Below are 25,220 nucleotides of genomic sequence, written 5' to 3'. Positions count from 1 at the left end.
TCATCAACAGAACCCTCCTTCTCTCTCTCTTTGTATATGTCCCCTTCTTTATTCTGTTTAAGGCTGAACGGCTGCCGCAGCGCCACTGGGGCCACCACTAATCAGGGCACAGTGAAATGAATAATTAAAAAAAAGCTTGGCGGAAGGAGTCACGTGTCCGGTGGCTGGCGCGCGCCGGAACCCGTCCGGCCTGTGCAAAGCACCAACAGGAGTGACGGTAGCTGAAGGAGGCGGGCAGAGCCGGATGTTGTGTGCCGGGTTTGTGCGTGGCCTTGTCACTGTTCTCGAAGTAGCCGACGGCGTCTGAAGGATTTGTTCGGTGCTGGTGCTGGTGCTGTAGTGCGGAAAGGGGGGCAGATCTCTTTGCCGCGCCCCCTAAATCCGGCGGCTGGTTGAGGCGCGGTCCTTTTCCTCCCCTCCCTCTTTTTCTCCACACATTCCTCCCCCTCCCCGCGCTTTTCCTTGCACTCGCCCAGAATGGAGCTTTTCCAAGCCAAGGACCATTACATCCTGCAGCAAGGGGAGCGGGCGCTGTGGTGTAGCCGCGCTGACGGCAGCCTCCAACTCCGTCCGGGTGAGTCTGGCTGGTGGGGACGAGAGATCAGGTAGAAAGGGGCGCGCCGCCGCCGTTGTCCAAACGGGATTAGCCCCTTTGGCGGGAGGGGGAGTAGTAGTTCTCCTCAGATAAAAGTCTTGAGGGCGGTGGGGTAGTGGGTGGGTCTGCTGGCTGTCTAGTTGGTTCGGTGTGAGGGAGCTTTGAGCCTGGGTCGCTCAAGGGCGGCGGGAAGGAGGGGCACTTGCTGCGGGGCCCTCAAGCGGCTGGACGGAGGAGGGATGCTTGACGCGTTCTCAGTGTCGGTAGAAGTGAGAGGAGAGATTTTGATGGACCCGCCTGGGGAAGGCGCACAAGAGGCGGGCGAAGGTGGAGGCTGCTGGCTCACACGGCGGGGTTGAGGGGAAAGAGGAAGTTGTAGGAAAGTGCAGGGCAGCAGGTTCCTGAGAGAAGAGTGCGGGCAAGGGGGACTCTTGCGTCGTATCCACCTGGTTGGGTGAACATTTTGAATTTGGGATGATGACTGACCATCTTAAAAATGTCTATTTTTCCTGTTTCTCCAAAGAGACTTAAGGTAGCAAACAAACAGTAATACACACAGAATAAACAAACATGACCCCTACCCTCTCCCGTATGTGCTCAAATCATTAAACTAACAATATCCTTCATAGTTCTGCCTTTCATTATTTATAAAGTGGGTGACAGAACATGCAATTAATTCCTTATAGCTTGACCTTGCAGATTCATCTAGGACTAGGTTAAAAAACCTGGGATGATCCTGTTAGATCCATACCACTGTTAAGTATACAGAGTGTGTTATAGTATAACTGGGGAGGTGGACTTGTGCTGGTCACAGGTCTGACCCATTGAAAGAATCACCCACACTTCATTCTCACCCTTCTCCCAAGATGGTATAGTTACACCAGTTCCCCATGTCCTTTCAACTGTAGGTACATCCTGTAGCTTGCTGTGCTAGGTTTTTGAAGATTAATGGAAACTGTATGGAGATGCTTGCTAGATTGGCATGTCAAATGACATTTAAAATATTGTGCTAAACATGTGGATTTCCCCTTGAGCTTTACCTAGTGTTCTAGGACCTGAGTTGAGGGACTGGTTGGTTTTAGTCCCACAGTGTTGCTATCTGACCGCACAGTGGCATGCTGTGAAATGTTTACAGAGAACTTGGTCCCAGGCTATGGTCTGAAGGCACATGTGGCCAGCTCCCTGCTGAAGCAGGGTCAGGTCTGGTCAGTGCCTGGATGGGAGACTGCCTGGGAACCATATGTAAGCCCCCTTGGGTTTCAATCATGAAAAAGAAAGGTGGGGTAGAAATGTAATGAATAATAATAATAATAATTTTGAGGGCAAATTTGCTTATATTTGCTTCAAACTTAACACCATAGTTGAAGCAGGTCAGAGGGGAGGTATTTAGAGCACTAGCTGGTTAGTGTTCTTGGTTTCAGTTTCAGTTATGGTGGCCTGAGTTTGCAGACAGGACCCTTGACATTTGCAGGGGTGAGGCTCAACCATTGACCATCCTCGTTTAAATGATCTCTGTGAGAAGGATCAACTGGTTGGGTCCAGGAGTGGCTAATGCCTTGTTGCAAGAGGGTGTGATGCCTATCACATTAAGTGTGTGTGTGTGACCCCTCCTGAAGAGGCCCTCCCTGGACCCAGAGGTGTTGGACCACTACTGAGCAGTTGCAGATATCCCTTTTTTGGGAAAATAATCAAGGAGTGGCAGTTCCAACTGTACTTACTCTTGGATGAACAATCTGGATTTGCACCTGGGTATGGCACTGAATCTGCTTTGGTTGCCTTGTTTTATTATTTATTTATTTGAAGTATTTTTATCCCACTTTTCAGTTGAAAGGTTCCCAGAGTGACTTACAACAATCAATAAGATGGTCCCTGTTCTCAGTTTTACATTCTAAAAGGAGTGAGATGCAAGATAAAGGGATTGGGAAGGAGGAACAAAAAAAGCTAACTTAGGTACTATTACTTAGCTATGAAGGCCTTGTAAGTGTTCTTAATAGCAGAGTGAGGTGAAGCAAGTCTCCTGCAGTTGCTCCTCCTTTGGTTGTTGGATGGGGTGAAGTTGGTCTCCCCCTTGCAATGATGTTCTTTTTGAGAGGCTAAGGAGCATCTTCTTAATGGCCTTTAGTCTCCTGGCAGATAGTAGAGGCCAGAGTGTGGTGATGATGATGATGATTTATTACATTTGTATACCGCCCCATAGCCTAAGCTCTCTGGGTGGTTTACAACAATTAAAAACATTATTGTGAGAGAGACTGGGGGAGTGCTGCCTGTACTCAAATTACAGGGTAATTCTCATCAACCTCTACATGGCTTTCTGTGAGTTGGGTGTTGGGGGTACTACTACAGTGGTGTTAATTCTTACTTTGCAGAAATAATGTTGGAAGACTTCTGCTTGGCCCCATGGTATTTGCGTGGAGGGGGTCCACAGCTGTCTGTTTTGTCCTCGGTGCTGTTTAACATATATATGAAACTGTTGGAAGCTGTCTGGAGATTTGGAATGCAGGGATATCAGTATGCTCTCTCCATCTGTCTGATTCAGGAGGGAATGTGCAGGGGCTTGACCAGTGTCTGAATGCAGTGATGGGCTGGATGAGGGCCAGTAAACTGAAGCTGAATCCCAACAAAAAGAAACTTCTGTGGATTGGTGGCTCTCGTGTTCAGAAATTAGGTAGCCAGTTGTAAATAAGGTATCACTCCCCTTGAAGGGGAGTCTGCTTCTTGATTCCAAGCTGTCACTGGATGTGCAAATGGCTTCAGTGGTGTCTGTGCCACTTCTGGGTAGTTTACTAGCTATAACTGTTCCTGGATTAAGATAGCCTGTCCTCACTTTCCACACTTTAATAACCTCTTGTATAGTCTACTGCAGTGCACTTTATGTGAGACTTCTCTTGAAAATTGTCCAGATGCTGCAATTGGTACAGGATATTGTAGCTTGGTTGTTACTGGGTGCAGCTGGACAGGATCATAACATTCCAATCCTGAAGGCATTCCACTGGCTGCTGGTATAAACTGCCAGACCCAATTCAGGATATTGATATTAGTCTATAAAGCCCCAAAATGCCTGGGGCCTAGATTTTGGACAGTGTTTTTATTTATTTATTTATTAGATTTATGTCCCACCCTTCTTCCCAGTAGGAGCCTAGGGTGGCATTTTTTTCCTGACACCCCAAGCTTTAAAATCAGCTGGAGAGTCCATGCTCATGGTCCCACTGACCAGTGTGGCAGGCAAGACAGTGACATGAGACAGGGCAGTGCCCCGTTTGTGGAACTCCCTCCCATTTGAGATATAAAAATCCTACACATTACCTGTATTTAGTGACAAGTAAAGATGTATTTGTTTAGGCCTTTGGAATATGATAATGTTGACGCTGGTTGGAGCTGAGGTTTAGTGTTGCTGTTTTATAATTTTATTCTGTTTTGTCCATATTTTATATTTCTGTTACTATGTTGTAATCTACCCTGCGCTCCAGTCTGGAGTAAGGGTAGGGTATGGAAAAACAAGATACACATGCTGGGTTTTTTGGAAAGGCAGGATATTTATATGCCTCAGTGAAATGTCAGGCTCGCTGATCTAAAATGTTGCTCAACCAATTTGAGAAGGGATATGTAGGCTGGGGGTTTGCTTGAGCTAGTTAAGTTGATGGAAGTGCAGTACCTTCTGAAGTGGATGGGATTTGTGAAAGGATGCTGTTCCACTTAGGAACATTGGGTGGATTAATGGCAAAGTCCTTGACTGAATTGGTGGATAAGCTTGCTGTAGAAGGAAGTAGGTAGGAAGGATCTCATCTGGTGAAAGCCAAGGTAGAACAGGATGGCTGGGTAAGCAGAAAAAATGAAATACTTGATCCTGTCAAGAATAAGTAGGAACATGTCAGTTTTAAGCCTGAAATTTCCCCTTCCATTTTTTTCCAGGGGTCTTGGAAAGTGCAGGCCTGAAAAGCTTAGATTTCTGGTAATGGATTTCTCTCTCTATGTGTGTGTTATAGTTCAGACAGGTGAAATTGATGTTGTCTCATGTTCTGAAGTAGTATCAATGACACTTTGCTGACACGACCTACAAAAGGCAACATGGTGCTTGGTATGTTACAGTGTTTCCTTTACAGTATTTGGTATACTGTTGGAAATTCACATATGTTTTTGAACACTGTTCTGTGTATGTGTGTAATACAGCGTTCCCCAATCTGGTGCCCTGTAGATGTTTTGGGCTAAAACTCCTGTCAGCCACAGCCACCATTAGTGTGCTATCTGGTGTTGATGGGAATTGTAAGGGTTGGAGAAGGCTACTGTAATAGGGAGACTTTACTTGGTACATTTTTCTTACTGATTTGCAAGAAATTATGATGTTAGAGGGTATAACATATATAGAAGTGACTGTGCACCTGTTCTTTGTAGATATATTTCTTGCTTCATTGGTATTTTCATGTGCTTTGCTAACACTCATTTGTGTTCAGTTTGTGTACTAATGACCTATTGGAATGATATCAAAGTTTTGTTGCAGTGCTTTTGTTTGCTCAGGGCATGATGTAGATCAAGGATGGCAGAACCTTTTTTACAGTGCTGTAACTAGGCAGGTGCAACAGGTGCACAGGCACAGGGCCCAGGACGAAGGGGGCCCTGAAATGGATTTGCTGAAATGAAAATTATTTATAAACAATTGTTATACCGTATTTGTTTTATTATTATTTCCCCCCCACAAAAAAAAATTAAGGGGCCCAAAAATAAAACCTTGCACAGGGCACATGAAAAGCTAGTTACGCTACTGCTTTTTTACCCTTGTTTACTTGTGGTCAACCTTCTGGGGCCTTCATTCCATTGGTGGGTGGGGCCAAAACCAATAGCAGGCAGGGCAACAAATATGAGTCTTGCCTCTGTTACACGACACAGAGGCACACAAGTGCACCTTAAATCCAACCAGGCAAAAATTATTTTCATTTCTTTTTTCTGTTCTCTTCTCTCTCTCTCTCTCTCTCTCCCCCCCCCTGCAAAGTTCTTATTAACTTTTTTTTGGCATCAATTCCATCAATTCATAAAAGCTCTCTCCCACACCAGAAATTGCATCAAGAAAATACTGATGAGGATGAGTGCTTGTCAAGAGCTCTCAGGATCTTGTTAGCCTGTCTGGCAGTGGTACTTAGATGGGTTTTTCCTGGCCGTCTGGAGATCCTAATGATTTAATCTTGGAACTTGTTCACATAAAACACGTGCTCTGCAGTGAGGAATTGCTTTTCTCTTGTATGTGGAAGGAGCTTTTCCTAATACTGTACTGAGCCTTATAGATACTTCTGGAGCAGTGATACTGTTTCAGGATTCTACACTTTTTGGTTGACCTTTGTAGCTAAACCAGAATTTGTTGTTACCAGGGGACGGACGGACACACACACACACAGGTTCCTGACTGTGCATACTTAGCCATCTTCAAGTTGGGAAGATGGACTTGTTAAGTACGCTTCTGAGGTGCCATTATAGCAACCAAGCAATAGTCCTCCCAACCTTGTATGGAGATTACTGTGTACCTATGAGGATGATCCTTGCCCACGCTCCCCCCTTCCCCAGCTCCAAGATTGAGAGGAAGGCTGGGGCATATCATGTTTAGCAGTGGACAGCCACATGTTTGCTGTGTTGGGAACAAATTAGAACCCTGTACTATTTGCTGTTTTAAGTTCCCATTCTGCAGCTGCGAGCTGGGGAGGGCTCACTTTCTGCAGTCACCCTGAGACTTAAGCTCTGAAAAGTTTCAGAGAAGACTTTGTCTTCACCATTGGGATGGGGTTTGTCAGGGTTCTGGTGAGAAGCATTTTTTGCTGGCTATCAAGGCTAGCCCAATTTGTGGGCCCTTTGAATAAGAACAAAGTAATAACTTGTGCTCTACGCTTGTATTTTACTTATTAGAGTAGATGATGCTTTGAAAAACCGTTAGTGGAGCTACTGAGGGATGCAGTCATTATCTTGCTATGTCTCCATAGAACTAGCTTTGCAAGATGACAAGTAAAATATTTTTTCCCGTTTAGACAGTAACATGCTGGCCAGCTTCTCTTCCACTCATGAAATGGCAACCAACAGTTCTCGTTGGTTTGCAGTTTCATGTAGTTATGCATTCTGTTACTACAACTACTACTCATGAAATACAGATGTAATTACATAGTCAACTGGTCTGTAATTTCTAGGATCCCTCCACTGGATCCCTTTTTAAAAATTAGTGTTTCGTTGGCTACTTTCCATTGCATGATGAAATAGCATTGGGATAATGTATACATGGGAAAAACTAGACCTTACAAGGTAAATATGGGGGTTCAGACCATGTATTTGCTTTTATGCAGGTTTGGGCTGCTACAGGCACTTGCCTTAAAGGACTGTCTCTTGAGTGGTTCTTTCTATCTGCATTCCCACATCTCTGTTCTGACAAAGATCATCCATTGCATGACCAAGACAGATTCTGTCCCAGAACTGGTTCTGGACACAAATAGAAACCGGTGCAATTGACCCATTTCATCCAAGTATGCGTGGATATAATCTTAGAATTATGATAGAGGATTTACCAGTGTGTTGCCATAAGTAACAATGTCAATAAAAACAATGTAAAAGAGGTGGAATTCACTTATGTAAATAAGAGTTTATCTCTTAAGATCTGTTACTCTTCTTGGATCTCTCAGCAGCTTTTGATACCATTGACCATGGTATCCTTTTGGACTGACTCTGTGGGATGGGAGTGAGAGGCACAGTGGTTCTACTCCTATCTGGGGGATTGATTCCAGAAAGTAGAATTTAATGATTATACCTCTGCCCCCTCACAATCCTGCTATAGGGTGAAGCTGTTGGGAGTGGTTGCTAGAGAATTCAGAGTGCCATGTCATCAGTATGGTATTGAATTTTTTTTCTCGTTTTGTTGATTGTCTTTTAATATGTTCACAGCCATCATTCTTTTGACCCTTAAGCAGCCTGCCTGGTAGGCTGGGTTTTCAGTGGATGTGATGTGGACACTGTATAAGGTTTTGATTTACAAAGATGATAGAATTGGCTTAATGAACGTGTTCAGGTAGAGATGGCCATCTAAGGACCAATATTATCTGGATGCCTCCAAAAGGCTAAATATGTAAAAGCAGTGCCAGCCCTCTTTTTTATGACTGTTGGGTTAAATGATGGCATAATAGTTTAGTCTGAATTGTAGTTGGCAAAAACTGTAAAGAGAGAGAATACATGATGACCGTGCTGCATAACATGCAAAACCACAGTTAACATGCAATTAATTATGAGAGCCCTACTTATGCTTAAGAGAGCCAGTGTGGTGTAGTGGTTAAGGTGTTGGACTACAACCTGGGAGACCAGGGTTCAAATCCCCACATAGCCATGAAGCTCACTGGGTGACCTTGGGCCAGTTACTGCCTCTCAGCTTCAGAGGAAGGCAATGGAAAACCACCTCTGAATACTGCTTACCATGAAAACCCTATTCGTAGGGTCGCCATAAGTCGGGATTGACTTGAAGGCCATTTCCATCCATCCACTTATGCTTAAGTGAGACTCAAATGTATTATTGCATGCAGATGTCTTAATACTTTGTTTATTGGGAGGTTCTATTTTAAGCACTCTGACAGGTGTACAGCTTTTGCTGTCATGAAGCTTACATCTATGATTACTGAATCTGTTTTGAGGCAAGCACAAATCTATTTGTGTCATACTTACTCATCTTCAAAGCTACATGTCAAATTAACAACTTGCAAAAGTTGTCAGGAAGGAATTTTAAAAAAGCATTCTGAATATGAGGGTGACAAACCAACTTTATGACCTAAAATTATTGAGTATTGGAACATATGGCTGACTCAATTCCTCTATCAAGTTTGAATCCTTGCTGAAAGTTTACTAGTATATGACCACATTCACATATATAACTATAAGTGTGACTTTCTGACTTATGGTGGCTTATTGGGAATGAGCAGAGATCACCTACTTTTATTTATATTTTATTTAGTTTATTACTTATTTATAAGCCGCACTTTCATAAAAGTATATCAAGGCAGCTTACAATTGCAGAATTAAAAACCAATAAAAACATCATTAAAAACAATGATTTGAGCAGGATAAACAAACCAGGAAGCATTGGGTTCTCATTATGTTTGAACCAGGGATTGTGGTTTAAGAACATAAGAAGAGCCTGCTGGATCAGGCCAGTGGCCCATCTAGTCCAGCATCCTGTTCTCCAAATGCGGCCGCACCATAGATTTATACAACAGCATTATGATATCGGCTGTTTTATTTTCAACACCTTTCCTAATTATCCCTAGCATGGAATTTGCCTTTTTCACACCTGCTGCTCACTGGGTCGACATTTTCATCGTGCTGTCCACTACAACCCTGAGGTCTCTCTCCTGGTTGGTCACCGTCAGTTCAGACCCCATCAGCATATATGTGAAATTAAGATTTTTTGCTCCAATATGCATAATTTTACACTTGTTTATATTGAATTGCATTTGCCATTTTTCCGCCCATTCACTCAGTTTGGAGAGGACTTTTTGGAGCTCTTCGCAATCCCTTTTTGTTTTAACAACCCTGAACAATTTAGTGTCGTCAGCAAACTTGGCCACTTCACTGCTCACTTCTAATTCTAGGTCATTAATGAACAAGTTGAAAAGTACAGGTCCCAATACCGATCCTTGAGTGACTCCACTTTCTACAGCCCTCCGTTGGGAGAACTGTCCATTTATTCCTACTCTCTGCTTTCTGCTTCTTAACCAATTCGTTATCCACAAGAGGACCTCTCCTCTTATTCCATGACTGCTAAGCTTCTTCAGAAGTCTTTGGTGAGGTACCTTGTCAAAAGCTTTTTGAAAGTCTAAGTACACTATGTCCACTGGATCACCTCTATCTATATGCTTGTTGACACTCAAAGAATTCTAATAGGTTACTGAGACAGGACTTTCCCTTACAGAAGCCATGCTGGCTCTGCTTCAGCAAGGCTTGTTCTTCTATGTGCTTAGTTAATGTAGCTTTAATAATGCTTTCTACCAGTTTTCCAGGGACAGAAGTTAAGCTAACTGGCCTGTAATTTCTGGGATCCCCCTTGGATCCCTTTTTGAAGATTGGTGTTGCATTTGCCACTTTCCAGTCCTCAGGCACGGAGGAGGACCCAAGGGACAAGTTACATATTTTAGTTAGCAGATCAGCAATTTCACATTTGAGTTCTTTGAGAACTCTCGGGTGGATGCCATCCGTGCCCGGTGATTTGTCAGTTTTTATATTGTCTATTAAGCCTAGTAAAAACCTAACTACTGTATATTCATATTTGTTACTTCTAATAGCTTGTCTGTGAAGTGATAAGTATTGAATGCCTCAAAAGGTGGTGCACAAGAATTGGATGAATCAAGGCAGAAAGTAAATTAGCACTTTTTGCTAAAGCAAACACTTAGGTTGAAAATTCTAGTTCAGTGTTCATTCTTGTATTCACACTTGATAGGGTACTCCAGACAGATCTAGTCAGTAGACAAAAGCTAGTTCATGCGTACAACTCCATGTTATATATTTTTAAAAAGTATTAATGTCTTATTTTTAAAACATAGCTGGAGAAGGTACAGAAAAGACTTCCCTACAGCTAACAGGCTTCAGTACAAGGAAGGATAAACCATGAGGGACTTCATAGTTTAGAACAGCCTTCACCAGCTGGATGCCCTGCAGATGGTGCTAGCTATTTTGGCTGGGGCTGATGGGAGTTGCAGTGAAATGTCTGGAGGGCACCAGATTGGGGAAGGCTGGCTTAGACCATGGACAGAATGATAATAGATTTTTTTCTTCATTTAATATAACTTGGTCAGCTATCAAAAACATTTGATGTTATATTCATCATAAACAAAAGGACTTATTCATAGAATGAATAATTCACTTGGGAACTTGGCACCACAAGATGAGGTACTGGCTACTGGTTTAAATGATTTTAAATTTGTATGTATTCATGGAGGATACGTCCAAGCTGTACTAAAATAACATAGCCACAATCTTTCTGGATAGAAGAGATGTCACCATCAGATACACTGTGGACGGTGGCATTGGTGTTCCAGATAAGTGTCAGCAACTAAGGCAGATGGCTCTGATGCCAACTGTCTCATTGCCTGCTCCAGGAACATCTTGGCAGGTGGCTTTGCTGGCAAACTCACTCTTATAACATGCACAGTGATCCTAAAGACAACACTGATGAAAACTAGCCCAACTGCCTCCTCAGATACAGCCTTTCCTTCTCCAGGAAAAATGTGTTCTTTCTCAGTCTGGGGAGGGTGCCCCCCACTCATCATCCTGGGCTGCTGCGATGACCAAATGAATTGGCCTAAAGTTCTTATGATGGGCTGTGCCTGAGAAATTATGCAGCAAGCTGCCATGGTGCTTATCTAGAAATGAGGAAAGGGAGGGAGGCATTAGAATTCTGTTTTGTTCATGACTGTCGAGTAGCCAAAGATCTCTGAGAAAGAGGGCATTTATGTTTCCTGCCCAATTTCTGAGGTTGGCCAATGGTAAGAGGCCAATTCCAGTCCTTGATAGCAGACAAGGTGTTCAGGTTAGCTGCTGGGGTTCACAGAGGTGGTAAGGGAGAGATGGAGAGGAACCAAACTCATGTTTTGTGGAACAAACCACAGGGTTTTTTGCTCCTGTGCCAGCTGGGTACTGGCTTGTTCAACTTTATGGTTGCATTCAGATGCAAAACTAAGCCCTAATTTGTTTTAACTATGATTTGTTGATGTGACTTAGGGCTTTGTTGTCCAGATCATTTTAATAGTGGTAAAGTACCAGGCACTTGTTTCGTTTCATTGTTTCTGAGAAACTAGCAGTATCAACAGATCTATTCAAGTTGTCTAAATACAATAGGAATCAGGGTACCAAAGCAGCTGGCACCAGAAACATTTCAAATAGTGTTTAAATTGCCAGTGTCTGTAGACAAAAGGTCATCCGCTAGGTCTGACCTCTTCAGTCTTTCCAGTGTAGCTTTTAACCTAATCTTTTTTCTTAGAATAGATTTTTTCCTCATATAATTTTATTTTGAAATAAAGTTAAAATACATTTGTTCTGAGTAATAGTGTTACAAAACATTCCTTCTGAATAGCAATTTTAGTTTAAAGCTAAAGTGCCTTCATTTTCAACCTACATAGCACTGTTTCATGTTCCTAAAACCTTGATGGCATAGCCAACAGATATTTCTATCAAACTTTAAAAAGCAGGGTAATTGGGCAGCTATAGTGAATGTGCTAGGGGAGCAGGAGACCTGATCTCCTCTCTGAGATATTGTACTGCCTAAAGTCCAAATTTGTCAAAATGCAAACACAATTTAGGTTGGCCTTTCACAGTCCAACCCACTTCCTGTATTGCTTGAAAGAATTTGGTAACATGTGCCTCTGAGAATATGGCGAGTGGTGGCAACACCTGCCATCTCCAAAGATGGAGAATTACATTTTTGTGTATTTGTTGGTGTTCTTACTTTGCTTCTTTTCTGTGTTACTACTGTTTCTACAGAGAATCTAACCTAGAAAATTATATTTCCCTCATTATTCATCGTAGAAATCTGTGTCAAATTTATTTTTATTAATTTCAAAGCCTTTTTATTGGTCAGTGACATGTGGTGGTGAAGACAGCCTTTTGTGTTCCAAACTGGAGGCTATGTTCTATTTTGGGTGCATTAACAGTTGAATCTGAAACTGCAGTTCGATGTAAAATCAGACTGATTACAATTCATTCATTGGTGATCGCTTGTGGCTGAGTAAGATAGTTTTCCAAGATAAGGTCTTTAACAGAGGGTCCGTAAGTGACTGTGGAGGCCAATTCTGGATCCACACTGCCTCCCACAGTGAGGACATAGGTTTCCAGATGGAAGGTGGTCACGATGAGGATTTGTTTGACGTACCTTTGGCTTAGCTTGTTTGTCCCGTTCGCCCTGTATTCATGCTTCTTCGAAGTCCACAGCACCTTTGATAATAGCCGACCTCCATTTGGGATGTTCATTGGTCAAGACTTCCCAGTTCTTGATGTTCATGTTACATTTTTTTAGATTCGCTTTAAGAACATCTTTAAACCTCTTTTGCTGTCCACCGATATTCCATTTTCCATCCTTAAGGTGGGAGTAAAGTAGCTGCTTGGGAAGACGGTGATCAGGCATTCGAACAACATGGCCAGTCCAGTGAAGTTGATGTTGAAGAATCATTGTTTCAACACTTGTAGTCTTTGGTTCTTTCAAAACGCTAACATTGGTCTGTCTGTCTTCTCAAGTAATTTGCAGGATTTTCCGGAGGCAGTGTTGGTGGAATCTTTCAAGAAGTTGGGAGTGGCATTTATAGATGGTCCATGTTTCACAGGCATACAGTAAGGTTGGTAGTACAATGACTTTGTAAATAAGCATTTTGGTCTCCCTGCAAATATCCCCATCCTTGAACACTCTACTCTTCATTCGGGAGAATGCGGCACTCGCAGAGCTCAGACAATGTTGAATTCAGTATCGATGTCAGCTTTTACAGAGAGATGGCTGCCAAGATAGGGGAAGTGATCAATGTTCTCCAGCATCACACCATTAAGCTGAATTGATGATGCTACAGAAGGACTAGTTTGCACCTGTTGGTGAAACACTTTGGTTTTTTTAATATTAAGTGAGAGCGCAAGCTTTCCATATGCTTCTGCAAAGACATTTAGGATAGTTTGAAGATCTTTCTCTGAATGTGCAAAGACTACATTATCATCGGCATATTGAAGTTCTATGACAGAGGTTGACATTACCGTACTTTTTGCTTTCAGCCTACTGAGATTAAAAAGCTTTCCATCTGTTTGATTTATGATTTCCACACCAGTAGGAAGTTTCTCCTCAATAAGGTGTAGAATCATAGCAATAAAGATAGCAAATAAGGTCGGAGCAATGATGCATCCCTGTTTTATGCCTGATCTGCCTATGAATGGATCACTCTGAAAGCCATTGCTATCCAAAACTGTCACTGTCATGTTGTCATGAAGGAGTCGCAAAATATTCACAAATTTATCAGGGCATTCAGTTTTCAGAAGGATGGTCCGGAGAGCGGTTCGATTCACAGTATCAAAGGCCTTAGTCAGATCAATAAATGACATATATGAAGGTTGATTCTGCTCCCGGTATTTTTCCTGAAGCTGTCGTGCAGTGAAGATCATGTCCACTGTCCCCCTGGAAGGGCGGAAACCATTTTGAGATTCTGGGAGGACATCCTCTGAGATGGGTAAGAGGCGATTTGCGAGGATCCTTGCAAGGATTTTACTTGCGGTAGCAAGAAGAGAGATACTTCGATAGTTCCCACAATCTGTTCTATCCTTCTTAAAAAGGGTGATAATTATGGCATCCCTAAAGTCTTCCGGGATCTCCTCCCTCATCCAAATTTTTTTGATGAGCTTATGAAGTTGTGTAAATTCAGGCCCACCTTCTTTAAAGACTTCAGCAGGAATCTCATCAGGTCCACTAGCTTTGTTATTCTTCATTTGATTGATGACTTTACTGACTTCATCCAAATTAGGGAATACTGCAAGCTCGTCTCTAGTTTGTTGTTGTGGAATTTGCGAGAAGACCTCACGAGCCACAATAGAGTTACGATTAAGGAGGTCATGGTAATGCTTTCCAGCGCAGTGCAATAGTCTCTTTACCCTTAAGAAGTTTGGTACCATCCATTGAACGTAAGGATTCGTACCGTGATTTGTTGGTCCATAGATAGCCTTTGTGGCATTAAAAAAGCCCAGTGCATCGTGAGCATCTGCAAAGTGCTGGATTTCTTGAGCTTCTTTATCCACCAGGCATTCTAAGTTCTGTAGTTCTTCTTTGGACCTCAGCCTTTGCACTGGCATAGATTTTTTTCTTAGCAGCACAGTTAATGTCTTTCTGTCATATCTGGAAGGCTTTCCTTTTCTTGTCAATGATATTGTTGAGCCCCAACCCTCTTGTGAGGGCCTGGAAGGGGGGGGATATGAATTTGAGGCTTCTCAGCTGTCAGAGGGCGAGGATGGCCCAGGAGTTGTTGAGACTCCACAAGACCTTGAACGAGGGAGTAAGGAGGATTTCAGCCGGGGAGAGTGCACTGCCCCCAGACATGTCAGAGGAGCAGCTGGACGATGAGCTGGAGCGGGCGTTAACTCCCCCTTTACCCAGTGGCTCGTGGGATGAGTCCAACACTTCGCTGCCACCTGACCTCGAATCTCTGGCTAAGGAGCAGGTTCATTCGGACAAGGTGTTGGAAGCACGCCCCCCTTCACCATGCTGTTGATGCAGGGAGAAACGGATGGGCCAAAGGCAAGAATTGCGCAGGAGCCAGAGAGTACGCTCCAAGACCCTGCCTATTTAAGCCTGCCGCTTCCGGGTTGGAGCTGCTGAGTCAACTTTCTTTCAACGTTGCAGAGCATGCCTAGAGTGCAGTTAGGGAATTCTAGTGAGATAGCTTAGGGGTTTCTATGAAGCGCACTGCTTTTGATGTATCCATTACTTTAATAAAATATGATTTAATTGCACCCGCGTCTCCGTCTCCTGGATCCCGCTCAGAATAGGACAGTTATGTTCAATCTCACTATCATTCTCATCAAACCAATCCTGATGTTTCTTAGTTTGGTATCCAATAGTTTGTTCACATGCTGCAATAATGGATGTCTTTAGTTTAATCCAGTGTTCCTCAACATTTTCAGGGAGTTCTGTCGGTAGATGTTTCTTGAGAGTTGTTTGAAAGCAGGCTCACTTAATAGGATCTTGAAGGGCATGGATGTTCATTTTACACCTTGGTTTTCTTCCTTGGAGCCTACGTTGAGGAACAATATTAATGGCCATAGTGGATCGAATTAATCGGTGATCTGTCCAGTAGTCATCAGCACTCGTCATGGCCCTAGTGAGGAGTACATCAGTATGATCTCTGGCATGGACGATTACGTAATCCAGGAGATGCCACTGTTTTGACTGAGGGTGCTTCCACTGTGTTTTAAATTTATTTTTCTGGTAAAAGAGTGTGTTTGTAATAACAAGATTATGCTCTGCACATTTAGTCAAAAGTAGAATGCCATTCAGGTTGCTATTGCCAACTCCTTCTTTCCCAATGGTTTCTGGCCGTAAATCAAAATCATGCCCAACTCTTGCATTGAAATCGCCCAAGAGGATAATTTTATCCTCCTTGGGTATCTCTGATAAGATGGTGTCCAGCTGGTTATAAAATTTTTTCTTGATGTCTTCATCAGCATCTAATGTTGGTGCATAAGCACTTAGAATAGTTGCCTGCTGGTTTTTGGCAAGTTTTAACTGGAGAGTTGAGAGTCGTTCATTGATGCCAATAGGAACTTCTGACAAGAAATTCACAAGATCATTTTTAATAGCAAAGCCTACTCCATGTATTCGTCTTTCTTGTTCAAGCAGTCCTTTCCAGAAGAAGGTATAACCTCCTTTTTCTTCCTTCAGTTGTCCTTCTCCTGCTCTTTGAGTTTCTTGGAGTGCTGCTATGTCAATATTAAAACGTCTCAACTCTCTTGCGATGATGGTAGCCCTGTGTTCAGGACGTTCACTATCTTATTGTCCAGCAATGTCTCTCCATGTTCCATTGTCTTTTGCAGCCGCTAAGTGGTGACCTCACTGGACATGGTAATCCAGTCAGGGAGAGAGATGAGGCAGACTATGTTTAGGGCAACTTTTCTAGCCCCCTTCCCATATGGGGTGAGCAGAGTGGATCCTGAATAGGACTGCTCAGTCGTGGATATAGCTGCCGAACTAGTCAACTGCCTCAGTCCTTGAGCTAGGACGACTGAGTCTGTATCCACTGCCCATGTACCGATCCATGACTAGGGCTTCCGAATTTCACAGTCATGCCCCTGTCGCCATTCGCCGATCGCCAAGGGACTTTTAGTTTGGTTTGGTTGGAAGACGCCTGTGCATGAGTTTGTTTTATATGGGGAGATCAGTGCCTGACGATCCACACAGAATCTTGACAGAAAAAGGCTTTGATCCAGTGGCATGGATACCATGACGATTGGAAGTCTTTTATGTGCTGCAACCTTCATCCGCCTTCACAGCCATTGTTATTCTCCGCCTGTTCTGTCATTGAGGACTGTCTTGGATCGTTCTTTGTCTGGTTCCTCTCCCTTGACCTTATCGCCATGGGTGACCCTGCTGGGAGTACATGACTCCCGACGGCATCGCTCACAGGGTTCATTGGAACACACAAGCACACTCACCACTACAAGGTGACGATCCAGCGAGGGGACTGATTACAATATGTTGCTACTTAAGCAATAACTCTAGCTTTTGGAAAAAACACACTTGGCCTGCCCAAGATGCATGTTTTCAGCCTGCTGTGCTTAAATGACTCCACTTAAGGAAAGGTAGGCATGGTCAGTTAAAAATATAGAGCACAATTGTGCTAGAATATATTTCACCTCCCATTGTTTTATTTTGTGCAAACCAAGACACTCCTCATGTCCATTGGAAACTATTCTGCAGACTTCCGGGAAGGGTGACTTCGCTTGTGCCTGCTTTTTGAGACTCTCGTCTCAGAAGAAGCTTAATCAGCTTAAAAATCAGTCAGCACGTTTTTTTTTTGACTGGTGAAGATTTTCTCCCGGGCAGGGAGAAACGTAGAGATCAACCATAAAAGCCTGTTTTTGTTTGGGAGGACTGGATCTCATTAATTTATGAGAGAAGGTTCAGCCAGCAATGCCGGAGGACGTCCATCAAGCTCTAGCTGAATAAGCGATACGTTTATCTTTTTTTTAAAGAAGAACGGACTTAAACAAGCAAGCATCCTTCTTTCTATTGTTTTTTCATTTGGTTTAAATCATTGCAGCAAAAAGAGATTTGTCAATGAATCAGCTATAAAGATCTTCTGGGTGAGTTAAAATTTTTCTCTTTTATCCACGAAACTAAGGAGGAAAGAAATTGAAAAAGCCTATCTTAGTTTTTATTGCAAAAAGCTGGCCGGGAAGTGCATTCTAAAGATACAAACGGAAGAGGGATTTCTATTTCGAGGAGGGAAAAAAAATAAATTAAATTTGATTTATGAACTTTGGAGCATTATATGTTTGGGACTATTTTCTTTTTGGTCTATTTCATTTTGACGAATCTACTTGTTCATCACGCCACTAACTTTTTTGAAGCTGGGAACTAAATTTGTTTTGTATTCCTGAACATAAGAGTTAAGGCAGGCTGTACTGTCTACACTGTGACTTCATCAAGTCTGGAATATTACCCAATTGTGACTGAAATAATTTTTGTTTTTGTGGTTTTAAGAATGGCAATCAGGAAAGTGGCTGAGACCATGGAAGAACTTATGTTTCAGAAAATAATGGATGAGATTGAGATAACGAAACAAACCCTGACACAGGGTAGACAGGAGATGAAAAATGAATTTAGCAAAATGACGCAGGAGTTTAAAGAAATAGTAGATCTTGTGAGAGAGGAGATTGTTGAGATTAGAGTTGAGAAAAAAAAATTAAAGGGAAGATACAAGCTCTGGTGAATGGAACAAATGTAGAATTGGAAAAAGATCTGGAGTTTATGGATACTAGAAATAAAGTTTACTGTTTGGAACTTAACGTTTTCTCTGAAGAAATCAATGAAGATAATAGAGATAAAGTTATCAATGTCTTGGATAATTTTATGGACTGGAATGATGTGATGGAGCTTGATATAGAAAAAATCTATGGAATTGACTACAGATATGTGACAATGGAAAAATTCTTAAGAGATGAGCCAGTGCATTTTGTAAAAAAGAAGAACAGAGATATGACTTTACAACAATATTTCAGCAACATATTCAGAATTGATGGCAACAAAATATTTGTGATAAAGGAAATTCCCATCAGACTCTTATTATATGACTATGGCTATGACAGCAAGATTAATATGGGATATTGATAATAGAAGAATGGATACTGAAAATACTGGACTGAACAGGACTATTGAAGATGGAAGATGGAATCAATATTGATAATGGAAGAATGGCTGTTGAAATTATTGGATCAAACTGGTTTGACGAGATGGATTAATCTATATGTTTATTTGGATTATGGCTATGATAACAAGATTATTATGGGATACTGATAATGGAAGAATGGCTACTGAAATTATTGGACTTAATAGGATTATTGATAATGGAAGAATGGTTATTGAAATTATTGGACTTAACAGGATTATTGAAGATGGAAGATGGAACTAACATTGATAATGGAAAAATGGCTATTGAAATTATTGGACCTAACAGTTTTGAATGAGATGGATTAATCGACATGTTTATTTGGAGAAAAAATTGAAAGATATATCTCGCAAGGAACTGAAACCTCTCTTTGACTTTTTGTGGGAAGAATAAAGTAATGTTTATGAGATTTGATGATTAATTAAGATAACTACTGGAGGAAAGTGATTTTATAATATAATTTAGGAGACAGGATTGTTATATATTGTAGACTTATAACTGATCTGCGATAAATCGGAAGTCAACATTTTATTTTATTGTTTAATTATTTTTGTTTTGTTTTTTGTCTTTAAAAATTTGAATAAAAATTAATGATAAAAAAAAAGAATAGTCAGTGCCATTATTCCACAATTGCTTTTGGATTTTTTTTGGTGTTGCAAAATGTTGGTATACTTGACATATTCACAGAAACAGAAGCAAAAGAAAATTATTTACTATAGAAAATTTCCCTAAAATTGCAAAGTAAAACATATTTAAAGTGATTATGTGAACTCTATCAATTGTCTTAATATTGTTGCTTTCTCCCTGCCAAAATGAGATCAGGGAGATCTCATTTCTTGTTGTGTTATTTGGGCTGATTGCAGGTGTTGCAGGTGTTGCAGCCACTCACCATATACTCAGAGGCACATGTTACCAAATTCTTCCAAGCTACACAGGAAGTGGATTGGACTGTGAAAGACCAACCCAAATTGTGTTGGCATTTTTACAAATGTGTAGGGGCAGTACAATATCTCAGAGAGGAAGTCAGGTCTCCTGCTTCTCTGGTGCATTCACTATAGCTGCCCAATTTCCCTGCTTTTTAAAATTTGATAGAAATTTCTGTTGGTTATAGGCACGTTATTAAACTGCAAGGGTTTTTTTGCCTGTTAGTGAATTTCTCTGCTTTTTTAGTCTGGGAGGTAAGAAATGGGATCCTGTGCCAGTTTGCTGAGAATACATTGATCAGTTGCATGGTTACTGAGTTCAATGGGATTTTCTTCCCTGCATTCATTCTTAGGATAGGTGAAACTGACCACAGGGGATGGGGAGAAGAGGAGAAGGAAGGGCAGAGGGGGGGAGAGGATGGGATCAGGCAGGAGGGGGAGGGGAGAAGGAGGACAGGTTTCATCATTTGCATGTTTATTGAGTTTAGTGGGATTTACTCCCATGGAATCATGCTTTGGATAGGTAAAACTGACCATGGGGGGGGAGGAGAAGAAGAGGGAGGGAGAGCTGAAATAGGTAGGGGAGGAGGAAGAAGGAAGAGGGGAGGGGAGGAAGAAGGGTGGAGGAAGGGAGAGGAGAGGGTAAGGAGGGAAAAGGCAGGTCTGATGATTTGCATGCTTATTGAGTTAAATTTGATTTACTCCCATGCAATCACGGTTAGGATAGGTAAAACTGACCATGGGGGTGGAGGAGGGGGAGGGGAGAGGAGGGGGAAGGAGGAGGAGGGGAAAGGAGAGGATTGGAAGGGAAGGAGGAGGGGCAAAGGAAGGGGGAGGGAAGGGGCAAAAGGGAGGTGATGGGAGGGAGGAGGAGGGGAGGGCAGGTTTGATCATTTGCATCCTTTTTGAGTTCAGTGGGATTTACTCCTGGGCAATCATACTTAGGATAGGTGAAACTGATATGGGGGAGAGGGAGGAAGAGGAGGGGGAAGTGGAGGGGAGGATATTGGGTGGGTGGGCACTGGGCAGAGAGGAAGCCCCTTTCCTTTCCAAAAGGAAAACATTGTGTCATTGTTTTTCAGGGTTTCCCCAACGTTTTTATTCTACAGCAGGCACAAAGTTACCCAAATTCCACATCAGAGTTGTGAGAGTTGCTAGGAGATGCCCTGTTCCCCTCATAGAGCTTTAATTAGAGTGGCTGACTGTCAAACCACTCTGGCCATTAGAGCTGTGTCAGGGGACTAGGAGTCTTCTCTCAGCACCCTTCACAAACTACACTTCCCAGGATTCTTTGGGGGAAGCCATAACTGTCTAAAGTGAAATAAATGTCTGGTGTGAGTGTGGCCCCCTGATCAGCCAAGCCAAGCAGCCGTGAGTCTGGCTTTTAGAACACTGTGTAGTTTATTAAAAAAAAAGCCCAATGCATTTTGGACACTGGATAATCTGGCCTTCATCAGGGGATGGACTGGTCTGCAATGTTCTTTTCTAGCAAAATTGCTTGAAACTATAGACGACTATAATACAGACTTCTATAATTTCAAGCAATTTTGCTAGAAAAGAACATTGCAGACCAGTCCATCCCCTGACAAAGACCAGATTATCCAGTGGCCGAAACATGTTGGGCTTTTTCTGAAAATAAACTACACATTTTTCAGTATCTTGGGATTTGTCCCTTTTTATTTCTGGCTCTGTGGATGCTTGCCACTTTCTGTTTTTGGATTTTGCTTTTAGAACACTGACAGTGGTTCTTACTGAGCATACCTGGATTTTTTGACTCCAATGCTAAATTTCTTAAATTAATTAAAAATTGTCCAGGCCTTTTTTTTAACCTTTAAACTGCAGAAGATGAAGGTCAGAGTATGGGGCAAGGTCAGTAATAGGATTACAGGTACTCTGTGAACATGGCTGATTTTTAATTAATTTCAACAAATTATGAGAACAATGACAGAAAAAAATCCAAGGGATCTGTTTTTTCTCTCTTTTTATACTTTCAAGTCTGGATTCTCTCTGACTGTTTTGTGTATCTCTGTGAAAATTTACAGGGTTGTTAAGCAAGCATTTCTGAGTTCAGGACTATAAGTTTTGTAAGGTTTTATTTCTAAATGAGCTTATGGGAGCTTATCAGAATGGCATGGGGGTATTTTCAATTTAACATTGCGGAATGAGAAAAATCCATGCTAGCTACAGTAAACAGGCATACCCCGCTTAACGTCACTTCACTTAACGTCGCCTCGCTATAACGTACATGCTCCATACGTCCCCATACCCCGCTTAATGTTCGTGCACTTCGCAATAACGTACACTGTATTGGCATGACGCCGCTGCCATCTAGTGGTGATTGCGTGCAGTACAAGTGAAGACAATTGCTTCACTTAAAGTTTATTTTCGCTTAAAGTATACTCTCCGGTCCCATTGCGAACGTTAAAGCGGGGTATGCCTGTACAGCAACTCTTGTGGCTGTATAATGATCCATTAAGAAAATGGCTATTTTTGGTACGTTGTTTTCCTTGAAATCAAAATTATTTATGCCAAGCATAACTAATTCCCACTTAGGGATTTGTAGGAGTCTCCAGTTGTTCTGATCCACCAAACTAGATATGAGCAGACAGAAAAAAGTAAGTACAGTAGCAAGATGATACTATATACTCTTCAGAAGTTGGCACTACTGTGCCTGCAGTATTTGATCTTAATAGCTGGTTAACTTACAGTTCAAGAAACCTATACTCTGTCATGGATGGTGGCAGCTTTTTTTGTTTGGGCAGCAGCATGCAGGATGTGGACAGAGATAGAGCCAATGATGAGCGGAGCCAGAGACAAAAGTGTTCTGGATTTAATTAATCTGGAATACAGACCTTTCTTCACCATAGCTGCCCCAGATTAGAATTCCCCACCCCTACTCATTGGATAAAGTAGAAAAACAGCCTTAAATGTGTATTTATAAAAACAATTGTTCTCAAAGAATATAGAAAGAGTGAGAAACACTTTTAAAAGCCAGGAAAATTAAGAAGTGAATAGGAAGGAATGAACATTGGTGGGATGGAAGAATGGGGCAGCTTCATGGGGCATAGAGGGCCCCACAAAATGAGGTCAGGGCTGCAGGTTGCTCACCTGTGCTGTTTGGGAACACTACTTACATGCAACGTGTTCCCTTAGTGTGATATTCAACAAACTTTTGCAGGAACTAAACAACAGAAGTCTAACAAACAGATATTTGAAGGATTCCAAAACATGATGCTACCCCTAGTGTATGCAGTGCCTCAATTTTCTGTATTGATTTTTACAGCTATCTTAGGGTAGATGCAGCTTCATAGATTCAGATGTAGGTTTTTCCCCATTATGCAGAATTTACAGTCCCCATATAGCACTATGAGTTTTGAGCTGGATTTCTCAATTTTTCGATGCCATAGGTGTTTAAAAACATTTCTGCAACTTGTTGAAATCATGGGTTGCATAATATTTTGGATTTGTCCAAATATCTCAGTTTTGCAGTAACTAAAGAAGTCTAATAAAAATCACCACACAATAGGGTGGTAAAGCCAGATGTTTGAAGGTCTGTAATACATTTCTACTGTATATTCTGATCTGAATAAACAATTTTTATAGTCAGGAACAAAACTGGTGGACAGAGAGGCATTCATGCTTTAAGGGTGTGCCATCTTCACTGTGAACTGTAAATGAGTCATGTTTGTGCAGTAAAGGTATTGCAGGGACCTCTTTTCGAGTAGTATAAGAAGAAATTTCATAAAATTATTTTATGTTGGAAGTTAAAGCAAGCATTGAAGAAAGCATTTGGGTCCCTGCAAGTAGAAATGCGGGTATCGGGAAGATCACCCATCCCTTGTTCCCTACTGTCTACAGCAAACGGCATATGGTGGGAGTAGAGAGTCAGCTATGCTAGTCCTCATTCCTAGTATGAAGAGGGAGCAAGAGAACAAAGATGCTCCCTACACCCACTGGATTGCCTTCTAGTTGGAGCAGACAACCTTATCTTTAAAGATGAATTCTTTTTTAACATCCCAGGGTTTCAGCTTCAGCAAAATACTATAGTATCAAAACAATAGAGCCTGTGTGTCTTCCAATGGGATCTTGTTGGATCCAGTGGAGAGTGACTAATTTATAAAATTATGAGCTCTACAGGGCGATGGGTAGCAGTGTTTTTTTAATTAGCTAGAAAAATATATGTTGAAATAATCTACTATAGGGATGAACAGTTAGAGGCCTTGCTGTCAAATCCCAACCCATGAAGAGGTGAGATGAAAAAATGGCTTGTTTTTAAATTGTCTTTCACAGATTCTAATTTCCATTTTTTTGTGTGAAATCCCCCCCCCCAGCTACTGACCTGCTTCTGGCCTGGAATCCAATTTGCCTGGGCTTGATCGAGGGATTTATTGGAAAAGTTCAGCTTCACACAGGTATGAATGTTAAAATTCTTGATTTTCCCCCAGAATGATAGTTAACGTTAAGATTGCTATGTGCTAATAACTCTCCTGAAATGTCTTTACTACCTACAGTTGATAAAATTGAAGTGGGCTTTATCAGTGCCTCTGTTAGGTTGATTTGTCTGACACTTTCATTTGTTAAACTAATAAATGGCAGTGTCTGAATCGGAACACATAACTAAATGGCTGTCTTTACATATACAGTGGTTCATACATATCTAATGGTTTGTGTTTTCAAGATCTGAGAGAAAGGTAATGCGGGGGGGAGGAGAGGAGGAAAAAAATCTCATTGCGGATGGAATTTCATTAAGCTATAGAGGTAAGTAAAATGGATGCTTTAGTTCAGCATTCTCAGATATAAATGCAAAATTATTGTAGATACTGAATTAAATTTGGATTGTAAATAAGGATGACTAATAGGGTGCTACAAATGAAATTAAAAATGTGGAGAGGAAGATGCGCAGTTTTAGGAGCATTGATTACTAACATTCTTCACGGTCTGCCTTCTCATCTAGTTTCCTCACACACCATCTGCTTCATGTTGATATAGGAAAAGCTGGAAAACTTGCTTCTATTAATGGAATAATATTGGAAATCCTGCCAAAGAAACAGCTCACATACATTGAATATTTCAAAAGTGATGTTAGCATGCTTCAGATTTTCCTTGGCTTTTGCTCTGGATTTTTCTAGCTGACCTTTAAATGCTAAGTACTGTTAACAAGCAGTATTTCTTTGTGAATTGATATTGTGTAAGAAATGGAATAAAAACTGCCGCAAAGCTCTAGAATGAGTTGTGCATGTTAAGTTAATAATCATAAAAACCCACTCATCTGATTTTCACCTATGTCTGAAAAAACTTCCTTTGATACTAGTTTTTATTTTTTTAAAAAAAATAGAGCAGTGATATTACTACTGTCATGGAACAAAGATGGATGCTAGTGACCCCCATGTGGTTGCTCTGTTCTGCTCAGACTTTATGGGCACAAGGTCATAGAGATTTCACTCTAGGGTCCTAACATCTGCAGGTGCCATCACATCTTTTCACAACTGGTATTTGGATATCTACAAATCATGAGTAATGTGCAAACCTATGTGCTTTTGCAGTGGTGTATGGGTAAGAGCTGCTGTGAAGAGTAGTACAAACATCTGAGCCACTTGCTTGCCTCTGAAATGGAAGTGGTGTTATTTCTGTGACAGAACAGTAATAGGAAGCTTCTTTGACTGATATATGGAGCTAGGTTGGTTTCTCCCTTGTCATGAAGGCATGTGGGACTGCACAGTGATATAGAAATAGAAGTTATAGTTTGGCTGCCCACAGCCTAGTATCGGATAGTAGGACAAAGTGGGAGTTAAAATT

At 41.6% G+C, this 25,220-nt stretch overlaps 1 protein-coding gene across 2 annotated transcripts in view; it reads left to right on the top strand.

The window, feature by feature from the left end:
* The first annotated feature begins 460 nt into the window (after positions 1-460).
* The window catches only part of INPP5F (inositol polyphosphate-5-phosphatase F), an 89,815-nt gene continuing 65,055 nt past the window's right edge, over positions 461-25,220 (top strand). The window contains exons 1-2 of one of the 2 annotated variants that reach the window (XM_061635833.1): positions 461-574; positions 23,756-23,836. In XM_061635833.1, the coding sequence (XP_061491817.1) occupies positions 478-574; positions 23,756-23,836 (178 nt within the window). In that variant the 5' untranslated portion in view covers positions 461-477. Of the gene's footprint in view, positions 575-23,755; positions 23,837-24,102; positions 24,183-25,220 lie in introns of those variants that run through there. The other variant, XM_061635832.1, reaches the window with a different exon arrangement.

This window comes from Rhineura floridana, chromosome 7 (genome assembly GCF_030035675.1).
Source record: "Rhineura floridana isolate rRhiFlo1 chromosome 7, rRhiFlo1.hap2, whole genome shotgun sequence".
NCBI lineage: Eukaryota > Metazoa > Chordata > Lepidosauria > Squamata > Rhineuridae > Rhineura > Rhineura floridana.
The sequence above is the reverse complement of the archived record's forward strand: the minus strand, read 5'-3'. Positions and strand labels throughout refer to the sequence as shown.